This window comes from Chionomys nivalis, chromosome 11, assembly GCF_950005125.1.
Source record: "Chionomys nivalis chromosome 11, mChiNiv1.1, whole genome shotgun sequence".
Classification (NCBI taxonomy): Eukaryota; Metazoa; Chordata; class Mammalia; order Rodentia; family Cricetidae; genus Chionomys; species Chionomys nivalis.
In genome coordinates this window covers 16,653,125-16,673,352 of record NC_080096.1, presented here as the reverse complement: position 1 = coordinate 16,673,352, position 20,228 = coordinate 16,653,125, and the positions used below count along the sequence as shown (strand labels likewise).

The following is a 20,228-nucleotide window of genomic DNA, read 5'->3' as shown; positions in this document are numbered from 1 at the left end:
CACACCACATCAGGCAGGCCTGAGAGTTGAAGCAATTTCTTTAATTTTATCGGAATCCAGGACAAAACAAGAAAAACACCCAAAACCACATGGAGACAGAAGACAAGACACAACTCCCCCAACACCTCCCTGGCCCTAGAGTGGGGACATAGTGGGGGTGAGACAGCAGAGGGCAGGGGGCCCTTGAACCTCGATCCAGCCCTGTAGGCTCCAGGCCTGCAAGGAAGGGCCATGGGGAGGCAGGGCCCACCCCCCCTTGTGGAGGGGCTGAGGGGAGGCCCTGAGGGACTCTACCTCCTCACTGACTGGCCTGCCCAGAAGCAGGCAGCCCACAGTAGCAAGGGCCCCGGGCCATGGACACATTCGTGACAGAAGCAGCTGCAGTGAGGCAGGAGAGACGATTATCCGGGCAGAATCACTGGGGCGGGGGGCCCATAAGGGCCCCATGGGCCAAACCCTGAGGTCGCAGGAGGGGGCCCAAAGCGGGGCTGAGTGAGGTCCTGAGTGAGTGGGTCAGCAGCTGGCCCCCTTTCTCCCGCTGCCTACAGCCCCTCCAATACTGCTGCTGGGGCCCACCTCTGGGGAAGTGGGGAAGAAAGCAGCCCACCCCTGCTGCTGACTTCCAGATGGCCAAGGCCAGCAGGAAGGCCTGGCCAGCCTTGGCCACCTGCCCCAGAGGCCTGTGGGAAGAGGACAGGGTGGGAAGAGAAAGGACAGGGGCTCGACCGGCTCAGATCCAAGATGGTGCGCTGCTTGTTTGCGGGGTCCCTGGTGAGCTGGGGGACCGCAATGGGAGCCAGCAACTCGTTAGACTGGAGGCAGAAGCTTCTCCAGAAATTCCTTTACAGCCGCCATCTCCTGGGATGAGGGGAGATTGTAAGCTCCTTGCCGGAGGGAGGAGGGAGAGCATGGGAGTAGGTCATCCCCACTGACCTGAGGACAGGAGTTGTGCATGACACCTGGGTATGTCTTGAACTGGACCCTGGCAGGTGTGACGACAGACCGGAGTTTCTCAGCTGTCAGGGCCCCAAACCGAACAGGTACCATGGGATCCAGCTCCCCATGGCATTGGAGGATGGCCAGGTCCTTGGCACTGCCATTGGCTGCCTGTGGGCCAGAAAGAATTTCCAAGTCAAGGTCAGTGCTGTGCACAGCACAGCGCCCAGGCCACAGGGACCCTCGGGAGGGGAGGGGCTGACACGGATACTCACTTGGGGAAAGTTCCGATGCAGAGGCAGCCAACAGCTCAATGCCACAATGCCAGCCAGAGGGTGAGGGCAGGTAAGGGCTGTATAGAGGGACAGGGCCCCGCCCTGGGGAGAAAAGAATGGCGGGTCAGGAGGGAACAGCGTATACACCCAGCCCCTCCCCCTTACAACAGCCTCACCTGCGAAAAGCCACCCAGGACGATTCGATTGGCAGGGATCCCGTTCTTCATCTCATGTTCAATCAAAGCTTTGACTGGGGGGTGGGAAGGGCAAGACTGGGTGGAGGAAGCTGCTGGCTTAAAGTGAGCAAGCAGGCACTGCCCAGTGCTTCAGGAAGGGAGAGTGGGGGGGACGTAAGGGGGGCTGGGGCCTTACTGTTTTCTGCTGCCTTCTTGATACCAACTTCGTCCTCTGGGGCATCTGGACTCAGCCCCATCAGGTCAAACCTGGGCAAGCAGAGGCGGCAGTTTTTGGAAGAGCTGGCCAGCCCCTGCAGCAACCTCAGCTGCCATCTCTTTCCTGCTCCACACTCACCAGGACGGCATCACCATCTTCATGTTGAGTGTCACAGGGATCCTGGGCCTGCGGAGGGGTGGCCAAGAGGTCTCAGGAGGGACAAAGCATCGGTAGAGAGCCTGGGCATGGGCACAACTGCCCTTGGGGGCCCCTCCCAGCAGGCAGAGCCTGTGTTTCAAGTGTTGCCCGGCAACCTGCCACGTGGGGCTGGAGCCTGTGGTTGGGGCATCAGCGATAAGGATGGAGAAGCAGAGACTAATGCCCGGTGATGGGGTCCAGCTCAGAGGGTGAGTACTTGGAAAAGGCTCGGTTTAGGAGGTCTTGGGTCTAGGAAGCCTTGGGGGTGAAGGCAGAAACTGGAGCCCACTCCTAAGGCTCTACGGAGATAAAACTGAACAAGGCCTGACTGCTTTAAGCCCAAGCCCCAGGAGGCAGCTGATGAAAAGAGCCAGGCCTAGGGCTAGAGGACACCCCACCCCTTAGCCCCTCTCCGGTTGGGGTGACACTCACGCATGGGGACAGATGTACTTGACATGAGGGAGCCGGATGGTAGAGAGGGCGTCAGCCCAGCTGTGCCTGTGGGAGGGGGGAAGAGGCTCCGGTAAAGGAAGGATCGAGAGGGACAATGGCCCTCCAGCCCCACCTGATGAAGGAGCACCCCACCCCTCAGCCCACTCACCCCGTGTCTCCAAGTCCATGTAAAAAAATAACCTGGGAAAAAGGTAAAAAAATGGGATTGAAAGGTCCCCGTTTAGACCCTCCAACTCCAGCGCCCCCCCCAGCTCCCCAGACCTGGGGAGACCAAGGTGGGAGCCAACAGATTATTAACCCCCTCCTAGCTTCAGGCTAGTCCCTCCTCATACTGCCACCTCCATGTTTCCCACACTGCCTACAGCCAGTTGCCACACACAAGTCTGGCCCAGGGTCCTTACCGCGGCCGTTTCCCGCTCAGCTCCAGACACAGTGGCAGCGTCGGTGAGCAGGGGCACAGACATGGTGTTACCACACATACACTGCAGGGCTCCCTGCAGGCTGGGCCTACGCAAGGGAAGGCGGTAGATTAAAAGTCAAGCCAAAGAAGAAGCCACCCCCCCCGCCCCCCAGGCCACACATCACCAGGGTTGGATTCTGAGCTGAGAGAAAATACCAGCAAAAAGAAGTCTGGGGCAGAGGGATAGAAAATTGGCCTTTGCCATGTGTCGGTGGCACACGCCTTTAACCCAGCACTCAGGAGGCAGAGGCAGGCGGATCTCTGAGTTGGAGGCCAGTCTGGTCTATAGAGTTAGTTCCAGGACAGCAAAGGCTACACAGAGAAACCCTGTCTTGAAAAATCAAGAAAGAAAGTTGGCCTCATCCCAAAGTTGAGAAGCATGGACAGCCATCCTCATGGTCTAGAACTCACATTCCTGGTTCTGACCCAACCCCAGAGCTCAAGCGTGGCACAGATGGACAGGCACAGGGGTTGGAAGTGGGGACAAGGAAAGGCAGGGCATTTCCTGCAGCTTTTCCCCATAAGCCTCTGAGTGCCAGTGGCATCCTTCCAAAGTCCCAGGTATCCCTTCCTGGAACCCTGGAGCCCCTCTTTCCCTGAGTCCTGGCCCTAGAAGAGACGAAGGAAAGAAAATGCCAGGAAAACAGACTCAGTCCCACCCACCCTATCCAGTCTTCACAGCAGTTTCTGGCTCAGTAAGAAATTCCTAGGGCCTCTGGAAGCCACCCAGGTCCCAGGAGAGCCTAACAACTCCCTTCTGCCATCTTCCACGACAAACTGTGCTCCAGACCTTCCCAGCTCCACGGGGCTACCTGCTGTTGCTGCTGCCACTGACTCCAAATGGGTCTCCAAATGAACAGGTGTTGCGACTCCCAACACAAAAGAATATCAAGCTGGCTGGCCCCTCCCCATCCTTAGCATCCTCCAAACTCCGGAAGCTTCGGCTACCTGCCTCTTAAGTGTCTTCTTAAGGGCGCCCCGCCCTCCTGCAGGCTCCCACCTTCCAGCTCTGACCCCGACTGCCCCTCTTCAAGGGGCATCACACAGCATCACACAGCATCTGACCCTGAGGATCCTCTTCCCACACAGGAAGGATGCACCTGCCGCCTTAAGCTAGAATCCCCTTCCTCCTCCGCTCTGGGAACTCCCACCTACACCCGGCTCCCACTCTCCAAAGGGTGAGATGGGATGACCCGGCGTCTCCCATTCTCCACAGTGGGAACTTGGGTTCTGACCCGGGGTCATCACATCCCTACAGTGGCATTTGCTACCCTGCCCCCAGGGCTCGCACCCGCCCACAAAGGGGCACTGACCCGGGGGAGCCTCCGCCCCACAATGGGGTCTCCCAATGCCCAGCGCGCAGCCGCTCTCCCGCCACGCGCGCAGCCCCTGGCCCCGCCGTCCCAGGACTGGACAGCGCCCTCCGGCCGCTCCCCGCCGCCGCCCCGGGACCCTCGCAGCCTCGCCGCACGCCGAGCTGGGTACCTCACTCCCTGGGGCTTCCGAGACCGGTCGGGCGAGTCTCCCCTTTCTCCCGCACAGACACACACTAGTCCCCCTCGGCCGCCCCCGCCGGAACTTCCGTTCGAGTCCCGGGAACCCAGCCATCGCGCTGCCGGAAGTAGCCTGGCCAGTGGTACGGAACCCGGAAGCGGGTCCGGGTTTCCTGGCTAGGAGCTGCCATGTTGCCCACAGTGGGACCACTCCCTGTGATGCGACGCTGCCGCCTGCAGCGTCTGGACACGACAGGGGATTCCCAGACGCTCTGCCAGCCCAGCGCTCCTGATCGATCTGCGTCCTGGAGGAGAGACAGTCTTCACAGTATTCTTTATCATAAAGTTGGGCGTCTTCCCATCCCTATAGGGCAGGGCACACTTCCAGGTGTGTGTGGTCTTGGGTATTAACCAATATTTTGTTTTATTTTATTTTTTTCTTTTTGTTTTCGAGACAGGGTTTTGCTGTAGTTTTTTTTTTAAAGATTTATTTATTTATTATGTATACAACATTCTGCCTCCATATATGTCCGCATGCCAGAGGAGGGCGCCAGATCTCATTATAGATGGTTGTGAGCCACCATGTGGTTGCTGGGAATTGAACTCAGGACCTCTGGAAGAACAGCCAGTGCTCTTAACCTCTGAGCCATCTCTCCAGCCCTTGCTGTAGTTTTTTTAGAGCCTGCCCTGGAACTAGCTCTTGTAGACCAGACCAGGCTGGCCTCGAACTCACAGAGATCTGCCTCCCTCTGCCTCCCTAGTCCTAGTGCTGGGATTAAAGGCGTGTGCACCACCACCGCCCGGGTTATTTGGTTTTGTTTTTTTTTTTTCTTGGTTTTTCGAGACAGGGTTTCTCTGTGGCTTTGGAGCCTGTCCTGGAACTAGACTAGGCTGGTCTCGAACTCACAGAGATCTGCCTGCCTCTGCCTCCCTAGTGCTGGGATTAAAGGCGGTGCGCCACCACCGCCTGGGTTAAGATACATCTCCAGCGCACAGCATTGTGTGTGTATGTGAAATGCTCACTGTAGTGGAACACTTTTACATCTCAGAGTTTGGCTTCCCTCACAAAACTTGTGAATGCTTTTGTTTGTTTGTTTTTGATTTTTGCAGACAGGGTTTTTCTGTGTAACAGTCCTGCCTGTCCTGGAACTTGCTCTGTACACCAGGCTGGCCTTGAACTCACAGCGATCTACCTGCCTCTGCCTCCTGAGTGCTGGGATTGAATGCCTTTAACTACACACCTTGTATACTTTAGATCTTTCTCAAGCCCTATTCCAGTTTCACAGGATCATGGATGCGGTCCTACACCGTGACCTGGAAAGACCGGAGATCACCAGCCCTCCACGCTTATCTTTAAAGGTGAGGAAATGAATAGCAACGTCAAGATTACACTGTAATCTGCCTTTCCTGACCGGCTTCCTCGGCTATAAAATGATAATAACCACCTGCTGTTTCGTCACTTTGCTGTTAAGCTCCAATGAGGCCATGTAAACTTGCTTTGAACACTGGAAGATCACAGTAGGAGGCCTTAACCATTTGAAGAAGGACCCTGGGAAAGTATGTAGGCCATATCAGGATACGGACCAGCCCAGGTGGTGTTGACTTGACACTGTCCTTGCCGACTTGATGCCTTGCAGGTTGTGCCAAATGCCACCAGCTGGGAGCTGCGAACCAAAGGACTTCATTTGGTCACCACTGAGTCACACTGCTGAAGTGGAAATTGGGCTTGGAGTCCAGGCTGAGACAAGCAGAACTGAAGGACTGAATCCCTGAGAGAGCCAGTAGGGATCCGCAAACAGGAAATGATTCATAGGGGTCCCTCAGCAACTGAGGCCTCCTTTTCCCAGTTTAACCAACTCTATAGTCTTTTTCTATGAATCCAAAGCAATTCAAGCTTGGAAGCTCAAAACACTTCCCTCGAGGCCAAGAAGCAATTTGTTCTCGTATTTAAGTCAAAAGGTCACATAATTGGAACTTGGGATACCAGGATCAAGAGACCACAGCAAGCCAAAGACCTGGGAGTGGATGTCACAAAAGAAAGGGGATAAAAGAAGAAAACAGCTAGGCAGTGGTGGCAGACACCTGCAATCCCAGCACTTGGGAGGCAGAGGCAGGTGGATCGCTGTGAGTTCAAGGCCAGCCTGGTGTACAGAGCGAGTTCCAGGACAGCCAGAGCTTATACAGAGAAACCCTGTATCGAAAAACAAACAAAAAAAGGTAGAAGAAAACAATGGGTTAGGGGTGGTCCCCTGACTGCAGAATCCTAGAATCCTGCTGGGCTGGTTTGTGGGTGAAATGCAGCTCCTCCTGTAGGCTCATCACATGGGCCACATGGCACTTTGGCAAGGGACGCTTTAAATCTACAGGCCCAGGTCCAGGAGCTCCATGTGAGCCCATATTAGGGGAACAAACGGGCTGGTGTTTGAGGCGCTGGGTGTTTTGTGTGCATGTGTGTCCTTGTTTGTTCACATCAGAGACCAAGTTCAGCTATCAGTTTTCAGACCTGGCTATGTAAAGCAGACAGACGTGCCTGCCTCTGCTTCCCAAGGACTGGGATGGAAGGCATGGACCATCATACCCAGCAAACCTCCTGTTTGAGGCAGTCTGCTCGGTTGCAGTGTTGGATACCGCACTCAAGCTGGCCTGAGCACTTCCTGGGAATCTCCCATTTCTGCCCATCTCACTGGGATTACAGACATGTGCCATGGCTTCGGGCTTCTCAATTGGGTCCTGGGGATCCCAATTAGGGTTGTCAGACTTAAGTAGCAAATACTCTTACCTTCTGCATGGTCCTGTTTGGAGGTTTTTAACTTTCTATTTTCACTTAATCCAAATTTTTAAGTAGCCTTTATCTTGGTGCTAGGAGCCAAACCCAGGGCCCTGCACATGCCAGGCAAGGGTCCTGCTGAACTAAACCCACACCCGCTAGCCCTCTGCTTGTCTTCAGAATGCCCCCGACAAAGCAGGCTGCGGCTGAAGACAACCTTCATGCTCTGGAAGAACTTTGATTCTCACCAAGGCTTCAACTGGCAGACCTTGTACCAAGAACTGCACATCCTCCTCGACTAGCATGAGCCGTCCTGGAATTCCCTTACCAACTCTTGCTATTTAGAGGAAAACCAGGTCTCAATGTTTTCTGACACTCAGATGCTCACCATCAGGAACTGTTCTTAGCCTCATCCTCACTTCGTCTGATGCCTCCAGAATCTCTCCTGTATCCAAGATGATTTTATGTGCATGGGTGTTTTATCTGCTTGTGAGTTTCCCAGTACTAAGAGCACAGAAGACAGGACAAACTGTAAGTCTGGCAAGGATTTATTAAGAAGCTTATTAGTCACAGTGAATAGAAGCCATGAACAGAAGAACCAGGGTCTCCAGATTCGAGCACTGAGTTTATAACACGAGGCAGAAGCAAGTAAACACCAAGGAGTCCCGAGGGTGATCTCTAGTAAGTTTCGGTCTCACCGCATCCAGGCCGCCCACACAGAAACGATGCCATGCTCTCCCACCTGCTTGGAAGAGACCTCCCCCAAGCAGTCATTTACCAAGAGACGCCTTCCTTTCCAACCACCATCATGGGACACTCGTGCATGACACATGACACCAGCTGGGCACCCTGACACAAATGCTGAGCAATGACAGGGAGGAGGAGCGAGCAGGGACGTGTGTTTCTAGCTGGAGATCTTCCTGAGGGCTAACACAAAAACAAAACTTCGGTTTCAGAAGGATTCCTGCGGCCCAGGAAGCTTCTTTTTTAAAACAGACAAATCACACAAAAAACCTGTCACAAGCAACAAGACACTTGGGATCCCATGGCCACACTGACTGGAAAAGCAAACGTTATTCAGGACTGCCAGATAGCACCCAGCCTAAGCCCGTTTCTGTAGTGCCTTAGAGAACACTGCCCTTGGCACCCACACTGCTCCTGGTGGTGAGGCCCTTTCCACAGGCCAGGTTCCTGCAGAAACCCCAAGACAGAGCTTGGCCGAGGCTGTGGCAGGCAGCTCTTGCTGGAGCCTCCTCAGTCCTTCCCCGCAGGTGGTCGTACATCTTCACTCACAGTGCATCTGAGGGAGCCTGGACCCGCCCTTAAGAAATGAAGTGTGTCTGTGGGGTGACCTGATGGACCCGGTGGTCTGCTGGGTTAGCTGACGCTTCATAATTGCAGATGGTCACCTCATGCCGGCGAAGCTACAGGCAAAGGTAACAGTGAGGTCAGTGGCTGCCAGGGAGCCCTCCTTTCCCAAAGCTCCTCCCCACCACATGTCCTCTCTGAAGCTCCCCTCCGCTGACACTTTAACCTTGAGAAGCCAACAAAGACCACAATCCACTACCAAGATTCCCAGCAGCCAAGAAAACCCAGGTGAGAACAGGAACTTGTCTAAGGAACTTATCTCTGGTGCCCAGAACAAGAGACAGCCAAGGATGTGTGATGGACTGGAACCCATGCCTTCTGCATGCTAAGCAAGCTGTCACTGAACTACACCCACACGCTGTATCAAAAATATTCATGAAAATCTGAAACTTCAAAACTAAACTGATAGAAATTCTATCATTTCCATTCCCTTAATAGTACCTATAGCAGAGCCAGCAAGATAGCCCTGCAGGTAAGGGTGACGCTGCCAAGGCTGATGACCTAAATTATACATGTGACACCAAGATGGTGGAAGGAGAGAAATGATTCCCACAAGTTGCCCTGTAAGCTACCCATACCTATATACACATAAATATATTCAGAAAATAAAATACATGAATTAGAAAAGCAAAAAACTTCAAGTTTATCCAATGAAGAAAGTTATGATGAAATCAAGAAAAATTAAGAAGCCAGCACTCAGGAAGCAGAGGCAGGTGAATCTCTGTGAGACCCAGGCAAGCCTGGGCTACATGAGTTCTAGGCTAGCTAGAATTAAATGTGAGAGCTTGTCTCAAAACAGCAAACAAAAAAGAAAGAAAAATTATAAGCGGATGGAGCAGCCAATACCTCACTTGCTCTTCTCCTGGAGCTCCTGCCCCAGAGTGTGCACACACATTACCAGTCTCTTACCTCAGTCCACTCTCCTCTCAGGCCAATATAGAAGATCTTCGTGGTATCTGCTCCAAAGTTTTTCGAAATATGAATAGAGAGATGATAGACATTTGAAAACCGGGAAATCCTGGAGGGTAGAAAAGAAAGAAGGAGAGAAGACACAGTTGACCATGCGGCATGCATCCTTCCACCAGGGGAGACGACACTTCAGCCCCAACTTGCAGCCAAGTATCAGAGGACACCTGGTCCTTCACCCCGGTTTCCTTAGGAGCAGTGAACACTTACTAAGCATCTGCCAGACCCTGTCTAAGGCAAGGACAGAAAAATGAATAAAAACCACACCTGTCATAGTGGCATATGTCATCACCACACCCGGAAGGCAGAGGGAGGAGGATTACCACAAGTTTAAGGTCAGTCTGGTCGGCATGTTAATTCCAGCCCAGTGAGGGATATGTGGAAAAACTGTCTTAAAAAAAAAAAGAAAAGAAAGAAAGAAAGAAAGGAAAAAGAAAAAAAAGAAAGAAAAAGCAAAAAAGAATATATAATGCTCCTAACTTCAAGAAATAGGAATGATGTGTGACCATCCAGGGTTCTAAGCCATGTTTATCAAGTCGACTTCACCCTTTGGAGAACACTAAAGAAACCAGGTGGGGCCAGGTGGTGGTGATGCACGCCTTTAATCCCAGTACTCAGGAGGCAGGACAGGTGAATCTCTGTGGGTTTGAGGCCACTCTGATCTACAAAGTGAGTTCCAGGACAGCTAGAAAAACATTATCTCAAAAAAAAGGGGGGGAGGAGAGAGAGCGCGAGCGAGCAAGCGAGCAGGCGGGCACAGGTAACAAGTCTGCCACAAGCCCACTTTGCAGATGAATTCTGCAAACACCTTTGCTAATCCATACTAGCTGCTCAGCCGATACTGTCCAGTGCTTCCAAGTTAACAAGTCTGTGATGTGCACTGATCTCTGCCAAAAGCTGGCCATGCCAAGGATCAAGCTTCCTCTGCTGTTGTAACTCGATTCCACTGCTCACAGAGCAGGACACTGGCCAAAGAAAGAAGCAAGCTCACAGGCTGCATGCTTGCTGCAAGTCAAGGACAAGCCATGGCATAGCCAGGGCAAGCAGCAGTCACTCTGGGGAGACAGATATACAGAAGGACTGAGGTTCAAGGCCAGCCTGGGCATATATCAAGACCCTTCTCCACAATGAAAGGAAGAAGAGACAGAGTGGAGGACGGTCGCACGCTTACTTTGTAGCATACTCTAATTCTCCTGCAGTATCTCGGTTCAGACTGAAGGTCTGATCAGGCTCCCTCTCTGTGTCATCAAAGGACATCTGGGGAATGTTCTTGTACCTGAGGGGGAAAAAGGGAAGAAAAGTCAAGGAATGGGCATTATCTCTCAGTGTTTTATAACTCCCTACTGACTGCCCAACTAGCCCCAGTTCTGTCAAAAGGAGATCAAAATGGCATTTTACTGGCATTTACATACAAACATCCCTAGGCCAACAACAAAGCTGGAAGGGGTAGTGCAAGCCTGCAGCCCTGACTATCAGGGAGCCCAAAGCAAGAGGACTTCTTAATCAGAGTTCACTCGGGGCCACTGCAGGCAAACAGCAAGATCCCACCTTGAAAGAAAGGAGAGAGAGGAGAGGGAGAACAAAACAGCAAGTAGAGAGCTAGGAACCACACGCAATCCAGTGGCACCATTGAGGGCTTGAGATCCCAAGAGCGCTCAGCTGGGTCACATACAGGAACTGCACGGAGAAGAGCCGATTCAGCACATCCAGCCCACGCTGAACTGTGAAGACAGCTTACTCATGGGAAAGCGCACACTTCAGCAGAAACATTACACACAGTTAAGATCAGGTGGCCCAACACTCAAGCGGGTTTCGTGTTCAAAAACCACCTGAACACCATCATATCATATTTCTTTTCCTGTTTTTTTTTTTTTTCCCCCCTGGGACAAGGTCTCCTGGCTGTCCTGGAACTTGCTAGGTAGACCAGGCTGGATCTACCTGCCTCTGCCTCCCAAGCACTGAAATTAAGAGATTAAAGGTCTTGTGCCAACATATCCAGCAATTTTTCTTAAAATACAATGAGGGATTTCAACTTCAAAAAGAGTACACAAAAGACAACAAACTCATAAAAGGCTTTGGGAAGTTAAACTGCCAGTAAATTAAAGAAAATATTTAAAAACAAAAAAGACACCTAACAAATTCTGAAGCACTCAGCTGAATGTCCCTCCAGGTATTTTACTAACACACCCACAAAGGAGGGGCTATAATTTCACTGCAGCAGAATGTGTGTCACTTAAGAAAGCAAGTGTTTGCTTCAAAGTGTTCCCAAGAATGAGCCCCAGCAGGGTAATAACAGTGAGTGTTCATGAGCCGCTTTATGAGGCAGTGCGGTACTGCAGTTAAAAACCCACGGGTTCATCCTACAGAATGACAGAAACTACATGCAAGCTGCTCCAAACTACACATGGGGGAACTCAAGTCAGCCACAGGAGAGCAGATACTCTGATTAGAGAACAAAGGAGCTGAAAAGGCGGTCTCAAGAGATACACCTGGGCGCCATGACACTCTGTAATCCCGGCACTGGAGGCAGAGCCAGGAAGATCCCGAGTTTGAGGTCAGCCCCTGTCTCAAAACCACAAGATGGAAATATTCAAGAAGCCAATAAGAATATGAAATATTCCATCACTAACCAAGGATATGCAAATTGGCTATCATCTTACCCGCTCACAAAGGCTACCACCAAAGAACAAGAAATAAACATTGGCGCCGGGCGGTGGTGGCGCACGCCTTTAATCCCAGCACTTGGGAGGCAGAGGCTGGTAGATCTCTGTGAGTTCGAGACCAGCCTGGTCTACAAGAGCTAGTTCCAGGTTAGGCTCCAAAACCACAGAGAAACCCTATCTCGAAAAACCAAAAAAAAAAAAAATAATAAATAAATAAATAAAAATAAACATTGGCGAGGAAGCAGGGAAAGGGGAACACACAAACACTGCATATAGAAATGTAAGCTAGGGTGAGATTATGGGAAATCCTTAAAAAAACAAACAAGAAAACAAAACAAAAGGGAAATAGAAATACCATATGAGCTAAGAATTCCCTTACTGAGCAAATATCCAAAGGAAAGACAGTGAGTACGGGAGAGCCGTCTGCACTCCTACTGCCATCTGCTGCTTATCACGGCACTATCCAATGCCAACTCAATGGCCAAGACAAAGACTCAACCTCAGTCCTATCAACAGATGAATGAACAGAGGAAACGTGACGTAAGCACGGATGCTATTCAGTTATGAAAAGAATAAAATCCATCATTTGATGCAGTGTAGACACGCTTAGAGGATGTTACGTGAAATGAGCTTAACACAGAACGACAAATGCCGCACGCTCTCTCACATACCTAGAAGCAAGACAGGCTGACCTCAGGGAAACAAGGATAGAGAAGAGATTACTGGAGCCTGAGCGGGGGTGTGAGCACGGAGAAAGACTGGTTAACTAGTTCAGGATGCAGCTAGGTAGAAGGAATACCTTCTAGTATCCTACAGCACAGTAGGACAAATATGGATCACCAGGCATAGGGACTCAATGCCAGCATGCGGGAGGCTGACACATTGAGACCAGACCAGTCTGTTACATAGTAAGATGATGGGGGAAAGACACTGTAGAAAAGAACAGAAAAGCTTCTCAGGCATGATAGTACACACCTGTGATCTCAGCACCTGGGGATCAGAAACAGGAGGATCAGGCGTTTAAGCCTCAACTACATAGTGCGTTAGAGGTCAGTGTGTACTGTTATGAGGCCTTCTCTCAAAAAAACGGGAGCCAGATGGTACATGCCTTTCCTCCCAGCAGAGGCAGAAGCGGGCGGATCTCTGTGAGTTCGAGGTCAGACTGGTCTACAGAGTGAGTTCCAGGACAGCCAGAGTTATGTAGAAAGATCATGCCTCAGAAAAATAAACAAATAAAAACCCATGGGGTCGGAGAGATTCTTAAGCATTCAGTTTTGGTTCCCAGCACCCACATGGCGGCTCACAACCACCTGTAACTCCAGTTCCAGAGTATCCTGGACACTCTCCCGACCTCTACAGGCGATGGCACGCATGTGGCGCACATACATATTTACATACTCAGGCACATACACATAAAATAAAGCATACAGGTAAACAGCGTCCGGAATTCATGAAGCAGCTAGTCAGTGTACAGTGTGAAAATGAGCTCACTTTGCCCCACAGACCACACTCAACCAGAGAGGCACAGGGAGAGAACAGCTTGACTGAAGCTAGTCAACCTCCCCAGTAATTAAGTATCCAAAAGTATCAAAAGTTATCAGATCAAACATCGAGTTTCCTTAAAATGATTCAACACAGAGATATACTTTTAAAGATTTATTTTTATTAATGTGTGAATTTCTGTCAATGCCATGCCGGTATGTGTGTCCAAGGAGCCCAGGAGAGGGTGTCTAATGCCTTGGAGCTGGAGTTACAGATGATTACGAGCCACCCAATGTAGTCACTGGGAATGGAACTCTAGACCTCTCCAGGAGTGGCAGGGACTGGACATGGGACCTCACACATGCTCAGTCCTCTACCGCTGAGCTACAACCTTAGCCCCAATTAAGCTTTTGTAATTTTTTTTAAAAACTTTTAAAAATGTTGTTTTTTATAATGGGGTGTCATGTGGTAGCTCACACTGGCCCAGAGCTCACTATATAGCACCAATTGGCCTCAAAGTCTCTGCAATCCTATTTTAGCCTTCCAAGTGCTAGGATTAAAGGTATGAGATACTATGCCTAGTATCAAGATTTATTACTTTTTTATTATTTACTTATTTTACATCCCTACCACAGCCTCCCCTCCCTCCTCTCCTCTCACCCCTCCCCCACATTTGCTCAGAAAGGGCAGGCCTCCCATGGGTTCAGCAAAGCATGGCATATCAAGCACCTCCCCCTGCGTTCAAGCTGGACAAGGCAATCCAGAACAAGGAAGGTTTATTCCTTATGTGTATCTGTGTGCGCCTGCATGAGCTTATGTGTATGTATCACATGCACACAGGTGATCAAGGACATCGGAAGGTGTTGGATCCCTGAAACTGGAGTCACAGGCAGCTGTGAGCCACCTGGTGTAAGTGCTGGAAATCAGATCCGGGGCCTCTGTAAGAACATTAAGTGCTCCGAACCACTGAACCGTCTCTCTGTGGCCACTTCTTTTTCTTTTTATTATTTTATGTATGAGTCCTTGCATGTACATCTATGTACCTCACTTGTATAACTGGTACCCTCGGAGGACATAAAAAGGTGTCAAATCCCCTGGAACTGGAGTTAAGAAATGGTTGTGAGCCAGCAGGTGCTGGGAATTGAACCCGAGTCCTTTGGGAAAGTAGGCATTATGCTCAATCACTAAGCCATCTCTGCACCCTTCTAATGTGTGTGTGTGTGTGTGTGAGAGAGAGAGAGACAGAGACAGAGAAAGAATTTATGTCTGTATGCTTGTGCGGCAGTTAGAGGACAACCTTAGGTGTGATCCTCGGGAATGCCACCCACCTTATTTGAGACAGGCTCTCTTATTAGCTAGAAGCTCGCCAATTAGGTGAGGCTGGCTGGCCAATGAGCGCCAGGATCCCCTGTCTCCCAGCACGGGGATTACTACAAGCACACTCTATCACATCGGTGTCAGAAATGCAACTTAGGTCCTTGTGCCAGCTAGGCAGGCAGTTTGTTGACTGAGCTATGTTCCTAGCCATCCTGAAAATTTAACATTTCCACAGCATCACAAAGAACATTCCTCTTCTTTCAGGAAGGCGACACCAGAAAAAAAGCAAGCTCTCCAGGACCATGGAACCTTGCTCTGAGGCCAACAGATGCAGATGGAGCACCTGCATGTCAGCACAGCACTGCAAAGATGGTCACCGAGAGCAGCCATAAGGAACACCGAGGAACTTGCAGGTAGGTTACTAAGGAAACTGCAAAGTCATCACCAACTGTCAGAGTGCCGCCACAGTCAGCACTTGGAAAAGAGATAAGCAGCTGGCCCTAGGGATACTTAATCTAAGAGAGTCACTGGGCTGGGGATGAGAGTCAGTGGTAGAGCAGGTACCAAGCACTCATAAGGCCTGGTAGTCCATCCCCAGAACCACAAAATACAAAAAAAGTCAGTTAGGCAGAGTGTTCCGTGCCTTTAATCCCGGCACTCAGAAGGCAGAGAAAGAGAGTTCTGTGAGTTCCCAGCCAGCCAGGGCTACACAGTGAGAATCTGCATCAAAAATAAAAGTCATGCCGGGCGGTGGTGGCGCACGCCTTTAATCCCAGCACTTGGGAGGCAGAGGCAGGCGGATCTCTGTGAGTTCGAGACCAGCCTGGTCTACAAGAGCTAGTTCCAGGACAGGCTCCAAAACCACAGAGAAACCCTGTCTCGAAAAACCAAAATAAATAAATAAATAAAAGTCATCTGGAAAGAAAAAGAAAATAAAGTCATCTGGGCATGGTGGCACACACCTGCAATTTGGAAGATGGAGGTAGGGGTTCGAAGCTGAAGGCCAGCCTGGGCTACATAACACATAAGACCTTGTCTCAAAAATAAAGCAAAGCTCATATTTAACATTTCCATATATAACTAATTCAGGAAGCAATACATGCATTCCAATGTAAATGAGAACCCAGATCAATCCACTGAACTCACAATAATCCTCCTGCCTCAGCTTCCTCAGTGCTAGGATTACAAGTGCACACTGTCACACCCAGCCAGACCAACCTATCTGTGTGTGGCATATGCACACGGAGGCCAAAGACTGACCTCAGGACCCTCCCCTGGCACTCTTGGCCTATTCCCGAGACAGGTCTCTCTGAACCCCTGCAAGACCTGCAATCCTGCTCTCCCCACAGCACGGAGGCCACAGCAGTTCTTCACTTGGGTCTTGGGGATCTGAATCCCGAGCCTCCCACTTGGCAGCAAGCGTTCTTACCCACTGTGCCGTCTCCCGATCCCTGGAATAAAATGTCAGCAGCGGAGAAAAGACAAGTGGGAGGTTCCCGAGGGCCTAGGCCCGGATACTCACAGTCTCATCTCCGAGGGGTGTGAGTCATCGTCCTCTCCCATGACGATGATGCCTTTGAGCTTGACATTGCCCGTAAACCTGCCAGAACGCAAACGAGAGCGTTGTCTACCTGGGATCGAATCCCACGAAGCCGCGAGACCCTGAGTGAACAAGACCCTCCCCTCTCTGAGCCCAATTTAACTACCTGTCCCTTGTAGCCATTTCAAAGATTCTGTCATTCCACAACTCTAGGAAATTTACCTCAACTTCTCGGTCATTAATTCAACAAACACATCCACTTCTACTCATACACACAGACACACAAAAGCTATGATGCTTTCTTTTTCGGACCCACCAAAGTAATCTGTCCCATTTCTGCAAACAGATGTGCACTCTTGACGTAGCCAATGAACGAAGCCGTCTGAAGCGACAACTGGGTAGAGCCTACCTCGCCGGAGGCTAGGACCGAGGAGATACTTACGGAATGTTAAACAGAAGCTCTTCATCCGCGTCACTTTCAACAAACTGGGGGGGGGGGGGGAGAAATCAACAAATTGCTGCCGAGAGCCTACTACGTCAGGCATCCTGCCTCCCTGTTCTACAAACTGGGCATGCGATGCACAGACCTGCACCACCACCACCACCCAACCCAAGAGCATGAGGCTCTAATGAGTCTCAGCCAGGGTTCTAATCACCACAGACCCTCTATCTAAACTAGATTCTGAGGGTTTCCCGGGCTGCGAACTGAAAGACCGGTGCTTAAGTGTATCCTTCTGGGGAGCCTTCAAATGGCTTTCAAAGAGGTCCTGGGCTCCAGGCTGGAAACACGGGTCGCGACCCTAGGCTAGGTGATGCCGTCGGACAGCCATTTGGACCAATGGTCAGAGGGAGAGGCAGCAGCCTTCGCCGCCTTGGAAAGGAGGAGAAACGCCCACCTTGCTCCTTTTGGGCCTGTTTCCCTGCCTGTCTATCCTCCAAGGCCCCGCGGCTCCGAGCCCGCCCCGGCCGCCCACCTTGGAGCGGTCGGTCCGCTCCTCCCACGGCTTGAAGACGCCGCGGCCGCTGCCCTCGCGGCTCTCGTTCAGGCACTGCAGCCGCTCCAGGTCGATGCGCAGGTACAGCCCGTAGGCCAGGCCGCGCTGCTCGGGCGGCTCCTCGCGTTCGGCGGCGCAGCGACAGCCGCCCCCGCCGTGGCTGTGCCCGTGCGACATGGCGACGCCGCCCGCCTGCGACTCCCGGGAGCCGCCGCTCGACCGGCGCCTGCTGCGCTCCGCACCCGCCGCCAAGCGCAGCGACTGAAGCGTCGTAAAAGGCGCCCCTGTGCGGCGCGTGCGCGTGGGGACCAGGGGGCGGGGCCGAGAGGGTTTGGCACCGGACGCACGCCCGCTGAGCTTGATGCTGGCGGTGGGGGAAAAGCGACACCTTTCAGGCGTGGAAACTGAAGGGCTGGAGACACCACGGCATCGGAGAGCACCGCGTGGCAGGGACGCGAATCCTCCTCTCCCCGGCCAAAGCGTGCACTTTCTTCCATAGCGGCTAGCTTTCTCGGGAGTGGTGGATAAGGCGGGGCCCAGGGGACAGCACAGCCGGCCTCCTCTCTCTCTTCTCCCCCGCTGCCCCTTTTACCCCTACTTTCCTCCACCTCTTCCCCTTCTCTCTCTTCTCTCTCCCCTTTCCTTCGATTTTCTTTACAGATAGGTTCTCATGGAACCCAGGCTGGCTTCAGATGATCTATATATCTGAGGATGACCTTCAACTCCTGATCCTCCTGCCTCCGAGTCTCAAATTCAGGGATTATAGGCATGCACCTCCATGTCTGGTAGTAGATTCACTGTCTCACTATCTAGTTCTGGCTAGCCTGGAACTTACTGTGTAGACCAGGCTGGCTTGAAAATCAAGAGATCCATCTGCCTCTGCCTCCTGAGTGTTGGGATTAAAGGTGCGCCCAGCCCCATTTTATTGATAACAGAATCCCTGAACCTGAAGCTCACCATTTAGTAGACTAGACTCACTGGTCACTGAACTCCTGGACTCCACACTCCAAAGCTAAGGTTGCTGTATACCTGGGGCCATGGTCAGCTTTTACGTGACTGCTTGGGATTTGAACTCTGAACCTTGTGCCCTTCACAGCCTGCACACTTAGCCACTGAGTCATCTCCAAAGCACATAGCTACTTTCTTGATAGCAGGCTGTGATCACCGCCAGACCTGGGATGCAAGTGTCTGGGTCTGCCACTGGTCATGTTACACTGGGGAAAAAAAGGCATTCTTTCCCTGGTCTGAGACTGCTTCTTCATCTGTTCTGGGGCGCGATAGTATCTGTCCAGTAGTCACAGTGACTAGTGGGTGGAAGAATGTGACTCAAAAATTCCCGCCTTTAGCCGGGCCGTGGTGGCGCACGCCTTTAATCCCAGCACTCGGGAGGCAGAGGCAGGCGGATCTCTGTGAGTTCGAGACCAGCCTGATCTACAAGAGCTAGTTCCAGGACAGGAACCAAAAGCTACGGAGAAACCCTGTCTCGAAAAATCCAAAAAAAAAAAAAAAAAAAAAAAGATTTCCCGCCCTTAATCCCAGCAGTCTGGAGGCTGAGGCAGGCAGACCTGAGTTCAAGGCCAGCGTGGTCTACAGAGTGAGTTCGGGAAAGCCAGATCTATGTGGAGGAAACCTGTCTTGAAACATGGCCCCCCCCCAAAAAAAAGAACTCAACACATGGGTGTGGTGGTTTTCACTGGAAATTCAGCTTTGGAGAGGCTAAAGCTAGAGAATCTCACATTCAAGGTCATCCTGGCACATAAAAGCCCGTCTCAAAACCATAGCAGAAAAGACAACTCAGTGTCAGGAATGGCTGACACAGGGGAAGTATTCGATTGTTAGTAACCACCATCAAATCCAAACACTCCTTACTATAAATGTGGTCTAGGGCCAGCGACTTAACCCCCGATAGGGCTAATGCCTGCCCATTTGATATTTCAAGAACCTTTACGTTTCCTCCTTGAGCCACATGGGTGGCTTTAATATTGTAGGTTGACATCAGAAGGATTGAAAGCCTACTGTCCAGCTCAAAGGATTTTGTCTTCAAAGTAGAGCACCTTCTTCCTCCCTCACCCGGGGGGGGGGGGAGGTGGGGGGGGCTGAGGGGGCTCAAAAAGCTATAGAACTTTCTGGAATTCCTTTCCCTTCACAGCTGGCTTTACTAAGTTGGTAAATTACAGCCCTAAACATCTGTTTGTTTAGAAATATTTAAGGTGTACTGCTCCAATTATTTGTGAACTGGGCAGGCTCCATTCAGCTTCGGAATAGTTCAAGGTCATGAATTATTCCTGTTTTCCCAAGACAGTCTCAGTACATCAGTACAGTCCCTAAGTACATCATGCAGCAGCTTTTCCATAGGCAGGTGTGTGTGTGTGTGGTTGTGTATGTGTGTGCGCAAATGCACTTACCAATGTGTGTGATTTCATTACACAGAATGTGTAATGGGGGACAGTTGACTTTAGCTGGGCACACCTTTTATCCCAGCACTCAGGAGGCAGAGGCAGGCAGTTCTCTGTGAGTTCGAGGCCAGCCTGGTCTACAGAGCAAGTTCTGGGACTACCTCCCCTCAGTGAGAAGTGGGTCTCTTTCCTTACGTAACCACTCCCTGGTTTCATGGCTTCGAACAACAATTAGCTCACAGTTTCTGAATCAAGAATTGAATTTAGGAGTGGCTTCCTTGGGTGGCTTCAAACTTGGGATCTCTCAGGAGCCTGAAGTCACCTGAAGGTCCAAGACTGGGGTACTCAGGTGAGAGTAAGTTTGTGCAGACCTGGCCTTATGGCTGTGCAGACAGTAAACCTATGGTATGACAGAAGCTGACTGTCTGCAGAGCAAGTAAGCCAAGAGAAGGCAAGGTCTTTGATGTGCTAACCTTAGTCATTGCAATGCTGTTAGGTCTGCAGGGTCCCATGGTTCCATGGGGAC

General features: G+C 51.3%; 2 protein-coding genes across 2 annotated transcripts; both read right to left on the bottom strand.

Moving 5' to 3' along the window:
* Window positions 1–26: 26 nt before the first annotated feature.
* Window positions 27–4,324, bottom strand: Lypla2 (lysophospholipase 2). Its single transcript, XM_057784254.1, has 10 exons — window positions 4,201–4,324; window positions 2,657–2,762; window positions 2,404–2,435; window positions 2,235–2,300; window positions 1,743–1,790; window positions 1,584–1,654; window positions 1,388–1,461; window positions 1,212–1,313; window positions 934–1,107; window positions 27–858 (listed from the first exon to the last, which is right to left on the bottom strand). Exons 2-10 carry the CDS (start codon window positions 2,732–2,734, stop codon window positions 808–810), a joined length of 696 nt encoding a protein of 231 aa, XP_057640237.1. The 5' UTR covers window positions 2,735–2,762; window positions 4,201–4,324; the 3' UTR covers window positions 27–807.
* Window positions 4,325–7,502: 3,178 nt separating this feature from the next.
* Pithd1 (PITH domain containing 1) lies at window positions 7,503–17,577 on the bottom strand. Its single transcript, XM_057785052.1, has 6 exons — window positions 17,286–17,577; window positions 16,754–16,797; window positions 16,294–16,371; window positions 10,481–10,585; window positions 9,253–9,361; window positions 7,503–8,399 (listed from the first exon to the last, which is right to left on the bottom strand). The coding sequence occupies exons 1-6, from the start codon at window positions 17,481–17,483 to the stop codon at window positions 8,298–8,300; spliced, it is 636 nt and encodes a 211-aa protein (XP_057641035.1). The 5' UTR covers window positions 17,484–17,577; the 3' UTR covers window positions 7,503–8,297.
* Window positions 17,578–20,228: the final 2,651 nt, after the last annotated feature.